Raw genomic sequence first — 17704 nt, 5'->3', positions numbered from 1 at the left:
CGATGCGACGCAAATTGGTCATTCCAGCCCATACAAACTACAGGCAGGTTATAAAGGGATATAAGTGGAATTTGCGTCGCACATAGCAAGGGGTGCGACGCAAATCAGTCATCTGAAGGGGAAATAAGGAACTCTATTATCATCTCATCAATATGTTCTTTGTTCCTCAGATAAGCTCCTTCCTTTATGTTCCCTTCATTAATATCTAGATCATTATTCCAAGGGAGACTAATGTTGATATGAAGTCGGCCTTTCAAACCCTTTAGACCTTTCAGCTCTTCCAACTCATCAAACATTTGCTTCCAACATGTCGACTTAACCGCAAACCTCCCTAGTGTATGAATGCAACTCAACTTACTCATGCCCTTAGGCATATGGGTCAAGCTAAAACATCCAAATACATCCAATATCCTCAGCTTCACCAACTTGATCACATCTTCCGGCAACTCTTTCAATTTTGAGCATCCAGTTAATCTCAGAGTCTCCAAATTATACAGTTTTGTAATTGATTTAGGGAGCACCTCTAATTCATGATTAAATGAAACATCTAAAAACCTTAAATGCCACAAATTCCTAATTGAATCTGGCAAACTTTTCAAAACTAATTTTTTCAGGTCCAATACCCTAAGGCATACGCAACTTGCTACTAATGCCTCTACAGATGCTTGTTGCAACCAACAATCCCACCTGCCTATAAAAATAAGTGAACGAATATGAGACTTAGTAAAGGAGTATTGTCCAGATTCATTACTCATAAGAGCTAGATGCCGCACCCTCTCATCTATGTTGTTGATGACAGAATCTATTGCACATATGATCTCCTTTCCTGCTATGTTTTGAACCTTATCATGCATGAGATCGTGCATCTTACACGAGATGATCTCAAAGCTATAAGCATCATGACTTACATCCTGAAAAAAACATCTCCGCAGCAAAATAGAAAAATATTCCTCTGCTACGTCTTCCACCTTTTGACCTTCTAATGGAACAATGAACCCCTGTGTCATCCACAGGTTTATTAACAACTCCTTTCTCATCTCAAAATCTTTTGGGAACAATGCACAATAAGTGAAACAACTCTTTAGTGATGGCTCAAGCTGATTGTAACTAAGTTTCAATATGGGCATGATATCCGTTTGGCTACCTCTCAAATTGGATAATCCAATCTTCTGAAAGGATAGCCATTTGCTCGTATCTTGGCCAAACAAAAGACTTTCTGCCACCCTTATAGCGAGTGGGACACCAGCACATTGCTCAACGATTTCTCGCCCAATCTTGACCAACTCTTCATTGGAGCTTGATCGTTCTACTCCAAATGCTATCTTCTCAAATAGAAGCCAGGAATTTTCCTTGGATAAGCCTTGCAGTTTATGCACCTGACCACCTCCTACAATTGTGGCTGTCTCATGTGAACGCGTTGTAACCACTATCCAACTTCCCTTCTGACCTCCCAATAAGAACTCTATGAGCTTTTGCCATTGATTGTGATTTTCAGTCCACACATCATCCAAGACAAGCACGTATCTGTTGGTTGCCAGTTTTTCACGAAGTTGCTTTTGCACTCGATCCATGGTCAATTGCTCATCCTTCTTACCAATATCTGAAGCCAGAATATTTCGAAGAATCCCTTGTACATCCAACTGCTCCTGATCATGATCAGAGACACAAGTCCACAGCCTCAATGGAAATGCACTTTTAAGCCTTTTATCACTAAAAACAAGCTGAGCAAGGGCAGTTTTCCCTAACCCACCAATTCCAACAATAGTCAAGAAAGAAACATTTTCTTTCATGTTAGAATCATCTAATAATAGGCCTATAATCTTCTTCACATCATCCTCTCTTCCGACAATGTTCCCCTCATACACATAAGAACAAGTCTCCGCCCTTCTCCTCCTGATAGGCTCAGAGTCTACACAAAAATCAAACTTACTATGATTGCTGGCAATAGCATCCAATTTCTTCCTAATCTTCTTAACCCCTCGAGACATATTGTATGCAGCAGCAAGAGGATTGCGACTAGAAAAGAAGTGACGCACCTTTTCATAGGCTTTACCACCCTTTATTTGCTGAATCTGCTCAGCTAGAGTGACGAACTCATCGAGGGGATCGTCGGCATCATAAACAACATCCTTGAGCTGCTGAATGTAAAGCCGTGTCTTATTATCAGGGATATTGTCTTTATTATCTGCATCGAGGAGCACAGCTTTAATAGTATCAACAATATTCTGAAATTCAACAAGTTCGGATTCCTTGCCAAAGATGGAACAAATCTCTTTAAGCTGTGTAGATTGCAGGGCAGCAAAAAGAGTTTGGGCAACAGATAGGGCTATTCCAACTGCCTCCATTTTTGCAGAACAAGGAGAAGAATCAGATCAGTTTGTACTTTGTAGGACGCTAGAAATTACTTACTCCCTCCCTCGCAATTTAGTTTCTAGATTTGTTTTCTCACAGTTTATGAGATGCAACTTCAAACACCATATCTTGAGTTACATAAATGAAAAAATTATAAAAATTACTACCTCTGTTTCATATTAATCTACACTTACACTATTCACAAATTACACTTTGACCCTCGTTTGTGATTTATAGGTCAATAAAAATATAGTCATATGGGATCTTGTTAGATTCGTATTAGTATGTATTTTATTAATATATACTTTTTATAATTTTTACAAATACAAAACTAAAGATATATGTCCTCAAAATTTTGCATTGGCATGCGTGAAAAGTGTAAGTGTATAGATTAAATTGAAACAGAGGTAGTATATATATTTGGAAAATACAAATTAGGACGAATCAAATAAGATCCAACATGACTACGTTTTTTCTTATGTATATAAAGTAAAAAAAATAGTCAAAGTTATGACGTGAATAGTACCTACCGTCAAAATGTAGCAACTAAATTGGGACGGAGGGAGTAGAATGGAAGGGAAGTAATAATGAATTTCACACAGAATAGGCTACAATCTACAGCCTACAGGAGTGTTTGCAAAAATTGAACGGTGGAGGGTGGACGTATAGTACAATCCAATTATTCACCTCCAATAGTTGGCCACTTTGGTGAAATTATTGAAACAGACAAAAGCAAGTAACAAAGTACTGACTTGTGAAAGTGGTTGGAAGCATGCATAATTAAGTGACCTTTGTCTCTCTAAATCCTCTGTCTTCTCTCTAAACACAAACCCCAATCTCATCTAACCCTAGGAACTCGCCGGAGATCCGGCGCCGCATAGGTCTCCGGCGGGATCTCCGGCGAGTTTCCTTTTTCAATTTATTTTCAGTTTTTTTTCGTTGATTTGCATGGTTGTTCGGTGGACTATCTTCTCCGCCTGCCTCCAGTCGTCGGTGACTTAGTCACCATTTTTCCAGTTTCCGTCTTTCCCCTCCTCTTCCTAGTGGTCTGTTTCGGTAGTTCCGGGTTCCCCCTCCCCCATCCCCGTATTAGCCGTTATCGTCTCTCCTCCCTTTTTCGTAGTCGGTTTGTCAAGTCCGGGCTCCCCCTCCCCCATCCCCGTTCGTGTTAACTGTTAATGGTTCCCATCCCCCTCCCCTGCTTAGCGTTTTAACAGATTAGTTCTGGGCTCCCCCTCCCCCATCCCTGTGGTACTGGTAGTGTTTCCCCTCCCCTTCCCCTGTTAAATTTTTTTGAGTATTGTCTGGGCTTCCCCTTCCCCATCCCCTCTTTAGTGTTCGTTGGGCTTCCCCTTCCCCCTTCCCCTGCTTAACAGATTAGGTGTCCCCCTTCCCCTCCCCCTTAGTAAATTGAGTCAGTGACCCCCGTCCCCTCTTCACTTCCTATTCTGGTTTGTTGTGTGTCTTGCAGTTTTCTGAAATTTAATCGGAGTTGATAACGGCGTAGAATTATGTTTTGGGATTATATCCTTTGTCTTGTTTATGTTCCTAGTTTAAGTTTTAATTTAGGTCTATTCAGATCCAGCTTTGAATTGATAGGAGCTCAAGTATTGGGTAAAATGAGAGGTAATGGTTCCAGTAATCTTGGTTTGGTTCGATCTTCTAAAGTAGAGAGGCCGTGGTGGGATCTTCGGATCTGTTTTTTGGGTGAATTATTTTATTATAATTCACACCAAGTTCTTGTGATGACTTTCATAGTCATCACACTCAAAAAATGCATCTTGTGGGAGGCCCCCAATCTAATTTGGGGCAAGTTTCGACCTCCACCCCTTTAGAGTTTCAGTCTCGTGAGACTAAACTCTCAGTACCCTCTAAACAGGGTCAGAAGTTACCAATGGACGTAGCTTCTTTGTTTCCTTTCTCAGGTCCACGGCAATCTATTTCTGAAGATCGTATGGGTGTCATCTCTCATCAGATTTCCGTTCATATTGTGTCTTCTTCATCTAGACTTTGTCCCCAATTCCTCCTATCATTGTTTATGCTAATCTTAAGTCAATCTGGATATGTAATAAGCTTCTCTTGTTCCTTAGAATATGTACGCAAAGAAGCTCTTCTAGCTTCAATTTGCTGTATTTTATGTCCGGTTGTAATACCGCTAGGATGTACTTTCATTTTTATTTAATGCAAATTTTACCCGTTGTCAAAAAAAAAAAAAAAAAAGTACTGACTTGTACAATAATTATTTTATCTTGTACAATCGATGACGGCACATCCGACGACACACTATTAGCCTGATCATCATCCATCTCCGAAATCACTCCCGCTAGCGTCATCACCTTCGGAAGCCGCCTTTTCTCCCGCCCTATCCCCTGATCCCCATCGCCGGGAAATACGATCTAGACATTTTTTTCCTCTCCTTTCTTTTATCTCTCCTCTCTACTTCTTCTTCTCTCTTTTTTTTTTTTTTTTTTTTTTTTGGGGGTGTTTGATGGTATTATCAGTCACTAAAAAGGAATGTTAAGTGATGACATGACCTTTATTTTTTGAGTCCATTTTTGAATAGACAGTCTCACGTTATTATTAACGTGAGAATAACTGATATTACGCGCGTGTATTTAATCATCAGTAAAATTAATTAACCGCTTGAATTATTAGTTATGCTAGTCTTAACATTAGATACACGATTTTCACACTTGTTAATAAATATTTCAATTAACATTAGATAAAATCTAGAATTTGATGTATTTTAATATACTCCCACTTTTTTATCATTTCCACTTCTTTGTTTGTGTCTCGCGATGCACCTCTTTGAACGTAAATATTTTTCATTATATATTAGTAAAAAGTATGATGCTTCAATATTAGTAAACAAAAATGGAGACGAATCCAACAAAATCCTACATGAGTATATTTTTTCTTATAAACTGAGAAATATTGAGAAGATTTTATCCAAATACAAATTATATCAAGTTTTCAAGTGAAGAAGTTAAAATAAACAGATGGAGTACATTTGAGACAAATACTTAAGGTGTTCTTTATATTAATGGAGTTAGTCTTGTAAGAGACCATCTACTTTTATTTTAGAAATAGGCAATGGCCTAAGTCCAATACTTTCATTTCTCTCTAAAGCTTACATCTATTTCTTTTTCTTTCTTTTCTTTTTTGAACATTTAAAACTTTCAACTACCCTTTTTTCGCATCTTCTTCAATATTGATGATGAGAGTTTGATTATGCTTAGTTTAGTTTCTCCCGTTTAAACAACAATATTGTTTTGCTAGGGGAAAACAACAACATTGTTGCATCAAAGTCAAGTAAGTATATTCTAAATTCGCTTAAAAAAGATACATTATTAATTCTCGAAGCTCATTACTTCCTTCTATCAACGGGTCTAAACTCTAATGTATCTATTATTATAGAAAAATTCACAAGATAGAGCTCAACTATTATCCATCCTCTTTTATAATTCCAAACTATGAATTATTCATTGCAAGTCTCAAGTTTTACATCTTATGATTTTTATAACAGGTAACCAACCTACTATAGCAGGTTGAATGTCACGTGCTCACAGCTTAATGAGAACATGTGAGTTTTACAATGTCAACCCCCATATTTCATCTCTTTTTTTTCATCTTCATCTCATCATGGCTGCACGAGTAGAGCTCTGGCGAGTGGTAATGGAACACTGACAAGACTAGGCAGTAGGGCGCCGACGTCACGGTGTGAGTTCGACGACAGCAGTAAACAATAGCAGCAACAACGCAGACGAATTGGGGGATAGCGAAGGAAAATGGGGAAGAAAACTCCGGCGAGCAAGGGGTGATGGGGCAGCAGCGCAGGGGAGGAGAGCGAAGGAAAGAGGGGAGATGGCTGTCGGTGCGACATCGACGAGGGTTCACGGGCGAGAGGAAGAGAAAGGTGACAGGGTGAGCAAGAGAGACTAGGGTGAGGGTGTTTGGGTTTGGGGGTTTTTTCACGGGAGAGAGAAAGAGTATCAGGGTGATGTTGTGTGAGAGAATGAGAGGTGAGGCTGGAAAGATGGCGGCAAGTAGAGCTGATCATTTTAGCCCGACCTGATTTCGGGCCGTTTTGGGTAGATTTTTTTGGCCCGCGATCGGTCTCGACCCGATTTTTTTTTGCTTTCGGCAAGGCAAAAATGACTTTTTAGTCTTTTTTTTTACCCGAAAAGCCCGCTCATTTTGGCTCGAAATAGAAATTCGCCCCTTTCACACTCAAATTGCTTCGAAAAGTTGCTAGAAATCTTCGTCTCCACTTTCTTGTTCTGGTGTGCTAAGAATTTCATTTTTTCTTGACGAATTTTTTCTAGGTCTTTCTTGGATGGTGTTTTTCTCCATTTTCGGCGATTTTTCTGTTAAAGCTCAAGTTTTTCTGCGTTTTCTTATGCATGGGAACCTTGTTCGTCTCTTTCCAGTGACTGTTTACAATGGGAGCCTTGTTCGTCTCTTTCCGGTGACTGTTTACAATGAGAACCTTGTTCGTCTCTTCCGGTGACTGTTTACAATGGGAACCTTCTTCGTCTCTTTCAGGTGAATGTTTTGAAGGCGCACGGTGGGGAGGGGCAGGGGTGAGGGGAGGGGTTGCGGTGGTAGGAGGGGGTGGTGGAGTGGGGGTGGGGCAGGGGTGGTGGGGTTTGGGTGGTTAGGAAATTAAAATGAGTTGGGGTCAGGTGGTGGGGTTAGGGGTTAGGAAGAGAGATATATCAATTAGGGTTTAAAAGTAGTAACTAGGTTTAATTAGAGTTAATTAAGATTAATTAGGTTAGGAGTTAATTTCGTTGATTTAGCATTAATGACTAACGGAGTCGACGAGCGTTAGTCATTAAGGGTATTCTGATGATTTTTTCCGAACCATAGAGTTCCTGGTGAATTTTGGAAAACGCAAGGGTGCCAGATGAATGTTAAGAAACCTTAGGAGTATTTGGTGAAAAAAAACTGTTATTTTAAAGCAAAGTCTCGCCCCAATGTAATTACATTATATTATTGTTTTCTAAGAGCAAAGACAAAGGAGAAGAAAGAAGTACATTAGCATTTGCCACAGTTTGCACTTTGCACGAAAGAGATGAAATACAGAGAACTCAATGCCAAAAAAAACTGAGTCCAAATAACCAAAAAAAATTATTTTTTTCAAAGTTGCTTAGTTTCCTTCAATTCCGAACGTATTAACATTAGTCGAAAATTGGAAAATCAACTTTCAGAGAGCCAAGAAGAATTGAGTCATACGATTATAAATACGCTTATTGGAGACATGAACTTTGGAATTTGAAGAGAATTAAAGAGGAAGTATGCAGAAATAAGTTACCATTATTTCTTAATGGAAATTGAAGAATTAATTAACAACAATCTATATTTATAGTACTCGATCTCTCCGTCTCGTAATATAGTACTTGTTTCTATTTTACACGGTCTCCAAGACGTAACTTTGACCTTTAATATCTTCAATTTCGTATTAATAAAAAATTGATATTATGAAACTATACATTGAGACGGATCTAACAAGATCCCACATGAATATGTTTTTTTATATATACAAATGAGAATATTTGGTCAAAGATTTTAAAGTTTGACCCACCAAAAATGAAGTAGGCACTATATTATGGGACGGAGGGAGTAATATACTAAAAGGCGTTCCTAAGTAAGGAACTAAGCCACGTGGCGCTATCCCTTATATTGTTTATTTTATGTAAACACGTATATAATAAAAAAAAAAATAGAACTCACATGTTATTAAATGTGATCTCATGACCTCAAGATCATACACTAAAAATCTTAACCACCAAACCAAATAGTGTTTGGTGTTACATAATAAAGTAAAATATTAATAAATGAATATTATAGTTACCAGGGCATAGCCCGGGTCTAAAAACTAGTTTTTTTTCTTTAATAGAGCGAGTCTTTTATTGATTTCTTGCTACTTGCACAGTTGCACGTGTTCACCATTTTTCTTTTGGGCCACCTGCCAGGCCTTATGCGATCACACTCTCCGTCTTAGCTCAGGGTAAGGCCTGCCTATAAAATCACAAATAATAGTCAAATGAAAATCTGTAAATAGTATCAAAAGTAAAAGTTTGTAACCGTTATTTAGAAATGGAGGTAGTACCCAGCAAAACCAGTGAGTTCATGTTTAGGTAAAAGCAAGTTCTTTTATAATAGCGTTTTATCATTGTTACTACTAATCTTATATGCACGAAATGCGTCTTAAATAAAGCATTTTTTTTTTTTGATAATTTGAATTTTATTTCTTCTTTAAATATGGAAAGCCCAGGGGGTCATACAATACTACCTCGCCATTAGGAGGGCAATAGTTACTTCTGGGTTACAAAGAAAATACTCGGCCCAATACATTATTGTTAAATCTTCCATACCCCTGACACAAACAAAGTGCTTGATATCATTGTGGGCTTCTTCAAGATTGCACATGTTGAAGTGCTAGGATCCGCTTATATCCATGCCAAAAATTATGAGCTTCTGTGCATTCCTTGCCTAGCAAGGGCGTCAGCCATCTGGTTGGAGCTTCGAATTTGATGAGTCACAGAGATTGATTAATTTTGATGGAGAGCATTCCTTATGTAGTTCAAATGAAAGTTCAGATTCCACGGCCCACCCTGAGATGCAAGACACCATTTAACAACATTGAGGGAGTCTGATTCGATCATGAGAATGTCGTTTTGAACTTTGCTTGGGAATTTGTGGGATATTTGCATAGCTCAAAAAATTGCAATTACCTCTGCTTTGTTAATTTCCATTGGCGGGATGGGAGTGGAGAAAATGCACATAAATTCCCCTTTTGAATTTCTCAACACACCACCAATTGCCGACTTGTTTGTTGTGGGGTTATAGGAGGCATCCACATTCCATTTGAGGCCATTTGAGGAGGAGGGAGTCCAAAGAAGGCTACGGGCTGGTTTGATTGGCATAGAAGCCCCATTTTCGCACCATTTAAGGCATGTTGGGTTGCGTATTATATCATTCATAGAGAAAGGAATTGGATCACCCCATCCATAAATCCACCAACCTAAACGCGTGAGAATGAGATCACATATTTGGGCCCTTGATGATTCAATATTGTTGAAAATTCTCTTTTATTCCTTTCCTTCCAAATAGACCAAGGGATTATGTAGAACATTGCCCACCATACTTTCTTGAAAAACGGTTTTGATGGATGGGGGTTCCACATATACATAAGCTGTTTTAGGAGGAGGGCATTACCCATGATTGGTTCCACAATTTAAACCACCATCCCCAAATCTGCCATGAGATGTCACAGTGAATAAGTAAGTGGTTAGAAGTTTCTGGTCTTACTTTGCATAATGGGCAGAGGTCTTGAGATGGAGGGAGAATGTTTAGGCGCACAAGTTTGGCCCTGGTGTTCAATTTTTCGAGGCAAGCCAACCATACAAAGATCTCAACTCTTGGAGGGACGAGTCCACGCCAGATGTTAATGCGTGAGGTTTGGATTCCGTGATGTATTGATTTTGTGAGTTCCAGTGTGAATGATTTTACTGAAAAAAAACCCAGATGTGGAATGAGACCAAATAAATTCATCCTCACTGGTCATTGAGAGGCATACATTTTCCAATAGGGATTGCATCGAGGTGCATTCCTGCTCATCACGGGCTCTCAGCACCAGAGTCCACGTAACAACCCAGACCCAAGTTGGGCCATTCCACAGCCCCATTGCTTCAATGTTTGCATTCTGATGCGTTGAAATATTATAGAGTCTAGGGAACAATAATTTGAGGGGGGATTCGCAGATCCACGCACCATGCCAAAATAAGGCACATTTTCCATTTCCAATTTTCCTCCTTAAACCTGTGAACGCTATTTGTTTTGCTTCAGCGTGATTAAGGATGAACGCACAAATATAGCGCCATGGGCCGCCGGATTTTGGAGCTTGTATGTCGGTAATTCGAGAGGAGATAGCATACTTGTACTTGCTTTGAATAACTGACCTCCAAAGTGATTCAGGTTCTGCAAAAAAAGCGCCATAACCACTTAAACATTAGTGATATGTTTCTGTATAGAAGATTGCCAATTGAAAGGCCACCCATTGAGTGAGGTAACTGGATGGTGTCCCATTTCAATAAGGGCATAGCTTTTTTCTCCATGTTGCCGCTCCAAAAAAATTGATGTTGGATTGCTATGATCTTGTTGATGACTCCCCGAGGAATAGGATACAGAGACATGTAATATAGGGGCAAGTTCGACAAGGAGGCTTTGATGAGCGTTAAACGCCCCCCTATGGATAGTAGCTTCCCACGCCACGATGCCAGTTTTCGCTCCATTTTTGTGATGATTGGTTCCCAGGATGATAAACGGGAGATGGAACCACCTATTGGCAAGCCTAAATAATTGAAGGGGATTGAGCCCCTTTTGCACAGTAAACTTTGAGCTGCACATTCAAGCCACATGTTAGTAACATTTAAGCCCATTATAGAGCTTTTGAAAAAATTAACCTGTAATCCAGATGCCAGATGAAAAAGGATAAGAGATTTTTTTATATTTTGCAAATACTCCATGTTTGGGGGGCAGAATATGATGGTATCATCTGCATATTGCAGATGTGATATCTTCATACCCCCGGACACACCTCTATTCCTTCCCAAAGCTCCATAGATGTGGCTTTGGAGATCATTTGGTAGAGCGCCTCCACAATAATATCAAAAAGAAAAGGTGACAAAGGTCACCTTGTCTGAGGCCTTTTTGTAATTTTATTGGGGGGGGGGGGGGTAAGGGACCCATTTATGAGAATTGACGCTGCTGCCGATGATACACAGGCAATGATCCAATTAATCCATTGTGAGGGGAACCCCATTTGAGCAAGACACCATTCAAGAAAATTCCATGAGACCGAATCAAAAGCCTTGTGAAAATCAAGCTTTAGGATTGTAGCAGGGAGATTTCTTTTTTTGCACGAATCAATTATCTTAGATGCAATCAAAGCACCGTTGAGTATCTGACGCCCTTTAACAAAGGCTGATTGATAGGGACTTATGAGGGAGCCAATAACTGATTGTAGCCTTCTCGCTAAGATCTTTGCAATGATTTTATAAAGACAACCCACCATACTAATGGGTATGAAGTCTTTGAAACCTTCTGGCGATTCATTTTTGGGAATTAGGGTGATGAAGGTGACATTGTTGGCCATGAGGTAATTGAGAGAAATGCCAGAAATCCTTTACAACTTTATAAACGTCAGTTTTTATTGTATCCCATGCGCTTTTTATAAAGCGAAAATTAAGCCCATCGGGGCCCGGCGCCTTGTCTGAGGCACATGATGACACAACTTCATCAATTTCTGAATCTGAGAAAGGCAGGATAAGATTGCAGGCTTGATCGTGGTTTAGTTTTGTGAAGTTCAGGTTAAGGAAGGTTGGTCTATTTTTGTGGTGTTCTGTGAAGAGGCTTTTAAAGAAGTCAACGCTTGCTTTTTTTATTTCGCTGGGCTTAGTGAAGGTTGATCCATTATGGGTGATGGATTCAATGGAGTTTTTTCTTTTTCTGATGGTTGCAAGAGTATGGAAAAAACGGGTATTTTTGTCACCTTCTTTGAGCCATTGGGCTCTCGATTTTTGGGCCCAAAATGACTCCTTTCTCTTGTACCATTCCCATAGTTCTAACTGAGCGTTTCTTCTTGCCATCAATTCACTCTCCTCAAGATTTCTAATGTTTGCATAATTATCATAAGATTGAATAGTTGCTTCAAGGTCGGAGATTTTCGAATCAATCATCCCAAATTCTGAGGAGTTCCATTTTTTCAGGGAGATGCGCACATTTTTCAGTTTTTCTGGTATTGGGAGATTTTCTGAGGAAGCCCAGGCTGATTTGATGGTTTTAAGGCAGGAAGGGTGAGAAAGCCAACAATTGAGGAATCAAAACGGTTTTGGGCCCCAATTTTTTTCGGAGGAGGAGGCAAAAAGGGGTTTATGATCTGAGATTGTACGGTTTAGGAAGGATGATTTGAGGTTTGGAAATAGTGATAGCCATTCCGGGTTTAGCATTATTCTATCTAATCTACTCTTTGAATTCCCATGAAACCAGGAGTATTTCCCATTAGAATGGGGGATGTCCATCAATTGGGTATTTTGGATGAAATTCTTAAGGGCGGACATACCTGAATTTGATGCTTGTTGGCTTCCTCTTTCAGTGGGGTTTGTTACCTCATTAAAATCTCCCATGATAAGGAGGGGAAGGTCCATCGAACGCCAATATTCCTCTATGTCTCTCCAAACCGAGCCTCTGAGCTCATTATTGCAAGGGCCATAAATATTGATAAGCAAACAGTTGAAAGATTTTGATTGAATTTCGCCACTAACAGCGATCCAATTATTTTCGATTCTTGTTGTTTTCATAGTGAAGAGGTTTCTATCCCATGCTGTTAAAAGGCCTCCTGATTTCCCAACAGCAGGATTGAAGATCCAGTCATATCCATCTGATGCCCAGCAGGAGCGAATGAGTTTTTGATCTATAGCTTCTAATTTCGTTTCTTGAATGAAAATGAAGTTTGGTTTTTTGTGGAGCTGAGTTTTCGAATGGAGCTTCTTTTAATCTTTGCTCCCATTCCTCAGATGTTCCAAGAAAGTATATGTGTAAGGCTGGGTGAACAAAAGAGAGTTAGGCTTGGTTGGAAACCTAGTCTTCCTTTTGTTTGAAAAGTGCCTCCTCAATTCTTGAGCGAAGCTCCATCTCTGATCCATGGAAGGTCATTCCAATTTTCTGAGTAAATTCCAGCACATCATCAGAAGATATCAATGGAAAGGTGGGGGGATTTTGGTTTCAAGTTGTGGAGGTAATGAGGTCATTTTACTGGTTGGGGAGCTTAGGGAATTTTTAACTGCCTTCAATCTCTTTTTTTTCAGCTTTTTTTGCCTACGCTTTTCATGAATGGTTTTGATCTGATTGGGGATGATGGACTCAAACCCTGGTGGAAAAGTTGGGCCAGACATTAGTGATGAGAAAGAGGAAGATGTTTTTGGCCGGATTAGAGGCCCAAAACTGTTTGTTAGGGAGATGTGGGAACTGAAGGATTTTTTCTGGGGAGAGAATACTATTTTCCTTGGGCTGAGGGAGGATAATTTTAATGGGCTTTGTTTTGATAGGGCTGGATTGGTAGGAGATTTGTCTTTTGTCGGGGTAGTCTGAAGAGGTGGGGACCATGGCAGAGAATTGTTTTTCACTTTTGTCGTGGAATTGCAATTATTTTGCAATGATGAAATTTCCAGTTCCAATACAGAGGGAGATTGGCAGGCTTTTTGGGAAGTGTGGTTAGGGAGAGGGCTATTATTATTGGGGTTTATTTCCAAAAAGGAATTGTGGGTCCCAATACTTTTGTCTCCTTGGGCTGAGCACTGAGCCGCCGTTTTGTTATCAGGCGTCTTTTGCATGTCTTCATTGATGACGTAATCACATGCAGGAGACTGATTGGGGGACTTTCGGCCATTTTCAATGAGCTCATTTTCTGGCAATTTTTGACTGTTAGAGACTTCATCCTCATCAGATGGATTTTTTTCTGGGGATTTGATTGAGGTTTTGAAGGCTGGGCAGGTGAAAGAAATGTCGATTCTGATTCGAAGATGAAAACTGGGTATTTTTGGTCCTCAATTTTAAGCCAGAACTTACAGTTAATTCTAAACAAACAATCTGATTTTTGTTTGATCGAATCTTGAGTAATCCACAGTTGTGACTCGTCCAAATACACTTCCAATGGCATGAAAATTTTCATAGTTCCATGCCGTAAGCGGTACTCCATATACATTCAGATTGACTTCACGCCATTGAGTAGCGATTTTGTCATTTACTTGTCTGAATTCTATGAACCAGTTTTCTAGCCATCCGCTCTCCATCATGGCTAGTTTTTCCTCCATACTTTCGAAGGTTATTAAGTGCATCATCCCTCATAGTGGCTTAATATCTATACTGAGGATTCCTTCAACCATTATTCCACTTTGGATGTCATTTGAGGACAGGGATGACAGAGAGATTCCAATTATGCTTCGATTGAAAAGCTCCAAGTTGTCTAGATTTCTGGAACCTTCAACAGTCAAGGTAAATATGTCATCAATGTTTTCTACACAGATAAGTTGTCTGGCTTCCTCTGTAGCTTCACCAAGAATTTTTGTGCTTGCAATTCTTGCTTTTGAGGGGTTTTGGAGAAATATGTCTGGGATAGGGTCAGGTTCTTGAAGGAGTGATAAATGGGGGCTAAAGGTGGGGTTGGGGTTTTCTGGTATTGGCTGTGAAGGTGGATTAGTTTTTTTGGTTGGAGAGATGGAGACCTCCTTATAAGATCTGGTATCACGCAGGGCAGATTTGTTGAGGGGTATGAATTGGTTATTTGGTTTGAAGGGAGGTTTTGGTATTGCAGTTCGAGGGGTGCTATATTGGTGACGTCTTTGGGTAGGTTTATCTTTTTTGGCAGGTTGAACTCTTAGCTTTCTTCCTTACAGCATCAGCCCATCCATGGTGAGGACTGCATTCTTTTGGGATCTGGGGTTCATGAATCTGATAAAAGCATATCGGAATTGGGGTTTTGATTTTTGGATAGGAGGGATGACAATATTGGTAATTAAACCAAATTTCTTGAACATTTCTTCAATGTCAGATGGAAGGGTATCAATGGGTAGGTGGGAAATGAAGATCGTGTATGTTCAGGGCCATAGGTTGCAGTGGGAGGGATGGGTTTCTTTATTTCCTTCTTCGTACTTTGATCCAGTTCTCATGATCTTGATCCTTAAAATGGTTTTCTTGCTTCTCAAGTTCACTCACAGGGGTGGTTTTTCTCTCTCTCTCTCTCTAGGTTTCTCTCTCTAGCCATTTCCTGATATTATCTTAAATAAAGCATATAGAAAATTTAAAGTAATTATGTAGAAGAATTTCTTTGCATTTTATTTTTTCTAAAAACTACCGTTTGGTTTGGATGTGGTATTTTTTTTTTTTCTTTTTTCCTTCTTTTTCTTTGAAATGGTGCAGTTAGTTTTTCTTCTTTTTCTTTTTAAATTTTTTAATGTCCCCCATATACTCCCTTCGTTTTTTTAATTTTTTTTGGTGAAAAGTATTAATTTTTTAAATTATGTTTTGTACTTTTTCTAGTAATTAAAGATAATTTTTTTACTACTTTTAACTTCAAAAAATATGGTTCCCCACCTCATTTAATGCTAAAAGGGTCAAAAAGTACACCAAAAATGATTGAAAGTGATATATACTAAAACTAGTGAAAACAACAATATAGCAAGTAAAAAAAATTAGAGAGTGCGGAATAGCCTAGTGATTAGAGCTTTCTTCCTGTTTCCATGAGCTCATGAGATTGATTTCCAGCCTTGACAAATTGAGATCGTCTTTATTCCCCCAACTTATCAATAAGGTTTCTCCTTGTCTTATTAAAAAAAAAAAAACGTTAGAAGGAGTATGATAGAGATTTCCTAGTATCACAACTATACTAGCTTTAGAACCCATGATCGTACAAAAATTATATAAAAAAAATTAGGATTTTGTGATATTTTCTAATGTTTTTACAAACATTAAATTTTTTTGGGTTTTCTACATTATGCCCTCGTGTTTTTTCATTTTCTACAGTGTACTTCATGTTTATGGGATTTCTATATTGTGCCCTTCAACTCTTATTTTTTAATTCAAAATGCCATTGTCGTTAAGTGAACGGTAATTGTTCCGTTAATAAAATTAATATTGATTAATTATATTAATTTTTTTCTCATCTCTAGAAATTATTCTTCTCTTTCAAAATTCCTCTCTTCTGTAAAACTTCCTCTTCTCTGTGAAATTCTGCATTTTGGTAGCTATGGTTGGGGCGAAACTGAAACCAGAAGGATCTAGGCTTTCTCCTTCGTTTTCAAGCTTTGAAATGGTGAATCGTAAATGTTGTATTCATCTCTCGAAGCAGATTAAATGTTCTAACTTTGGCTGAAATTTAAAGCATACAGTGAGTTTTAATGGAGTTGCATTTCATATTGTAATTTGTACTATTTTGGCTGTAGAATTAACTTCACGCCCCAAATTTGGTTGTAGAATTCCCCTACTTGTAATGTGTTTGCGCAGATACCACTTCTGCAAAGATGAGACCTTTTGCCCATATACCACTTATGGAAAGGTTTCAGTTCTTGGTGATCAGAGAGAGATGCCGGAGTATTTCAAGTGCGATTTAGGGTTAAAATTGCGTAATTTAGGGTTAAAATTTTGAGGTCTGAGTTTTTTATTTAGGGACAGAGGGCAAAGGAGGAGTAGAGGAAGTTGAATGATCAGTAGAGGAGAGAGAGGGGTATTTAGTTTCTTTTTTTTTTTGTTTCAATTTTCCACCATTGAAGAAGCTCCTCGTAATTTCATGAAATTAGTTGAGGCCTTTTGCTAAAATGTGCATCTTAATTACTAGGTAAGATTTAATTCAAAGAAATTTTGGATTTTTTTCTTTTCTCAATCTCAAATATGCTATCTTTAGTTTTCTTCTTGTCGAATTTACTAGGATTGGATGAAGGAGGCAGAGGGAGAGCGAAGTAGAATGGTGGCAGGGGAAGGGAGAAGAAGGTAGGGGAAGGGAGAGTAAGAGTGAAGTAGAAAGGTGGCAGGGGAGGGGAGTGGAAGGTAGGGGAGGGAGAGGTGCAGCAGCCAGCAGGGGAGGGAGGAGAGAGAAAAGGAGGAAGAAGGAAAAACTGTTAAAACCAAACGGTTAATGCGAAAGGTAACGTCCGTTATTAATAACAGCTCATTAATGGCATTTTGAATTAAAAAATGAGAGTTGAAGGGTGCAGTGTAGAAATCCCAGAAACATGGGGTACAACGTAGAAAATAAAAAAATACGAGGGTATAATGTAGAAAAACCCAAATTTTTTTAGTAAAATTTTATAGAAATAAATGGTTGACTAATGTTCATGTTTCCAAATTTGATCATCAATTTTTGGTATTCTTTAATTACTTCATTTATTAGTATTGTTCTCTGACTTCTCTCTAATTACTCAATTGTCAATTCAAATACTGTAATCGAAACGTTTTGCTTTAATATTTTGGGGAGGGTATCTTAGACTGTTCATATTTGTCTGAAGAATCCCCTAGGTAGTAGGTATAATGCATGCATTCAAGGATGACATTAAAGCTTCAACTGCCAGGTTTTTCTCTCTCTTTTTCTTCGTCTTCTTCATTGTGAGTTGTGACACACCCTGCTTTTCCTCTCTTCTTCTTCTTTGTTCTTAGAGAGTTGTGTTTGTAGTTCAATTTCCCCGGTATATACGATTCTATTTTAAATCTCCAACAAATTTTCATGTGATAGCATTATTTATTTTTGTCTATGTAAAGTTGTGATTTGCGTTTTTAAATTTGTTGGTGTGACAGA

The 17704-nt window shown here is 38.8% G+C and overlaps 1 protein-coding gene across 1 annotated transcript; it reads right to left on the bottom strand.

Moving 5' to 3' along the window:
- Positions 1-104: 104 nt before the first annotated feature.
- On the bottom strand, positions 105-2267 carry LOC104884277 (putative disease resistance protein RGA3). The gene has a single exon (XM_010668900.2). It carries the CDS (start codon positions 1986-1988, stop codon positions 105-107), a length of 1884 nt encoding a protein of 627 aa, XP_010667202.1. The 5' UTR covers positions 1989-2267.
- Positions 2268-17704: the final 15437 nt, after the last annotated feature.

This window comes from Beta vulgaris, chromosome 3, assembly GCF_026745355.1.
Source record: "Beta vulgaris subsp. vulgaris cultivar EL10 chromosome 3, EL10.2, whole genome shotgun sequence".
NCBI lineage: Eukaryota > Viridiplantae > Streptophyta > Magnoliopsida > Caryophyllales > Amaranthaceae > Beta > Beta vulgaris.
Note: the sequence above shows the minus strand (reverse complement) of the source record. Positions and strands in the feature narration are given on the sequence as shown.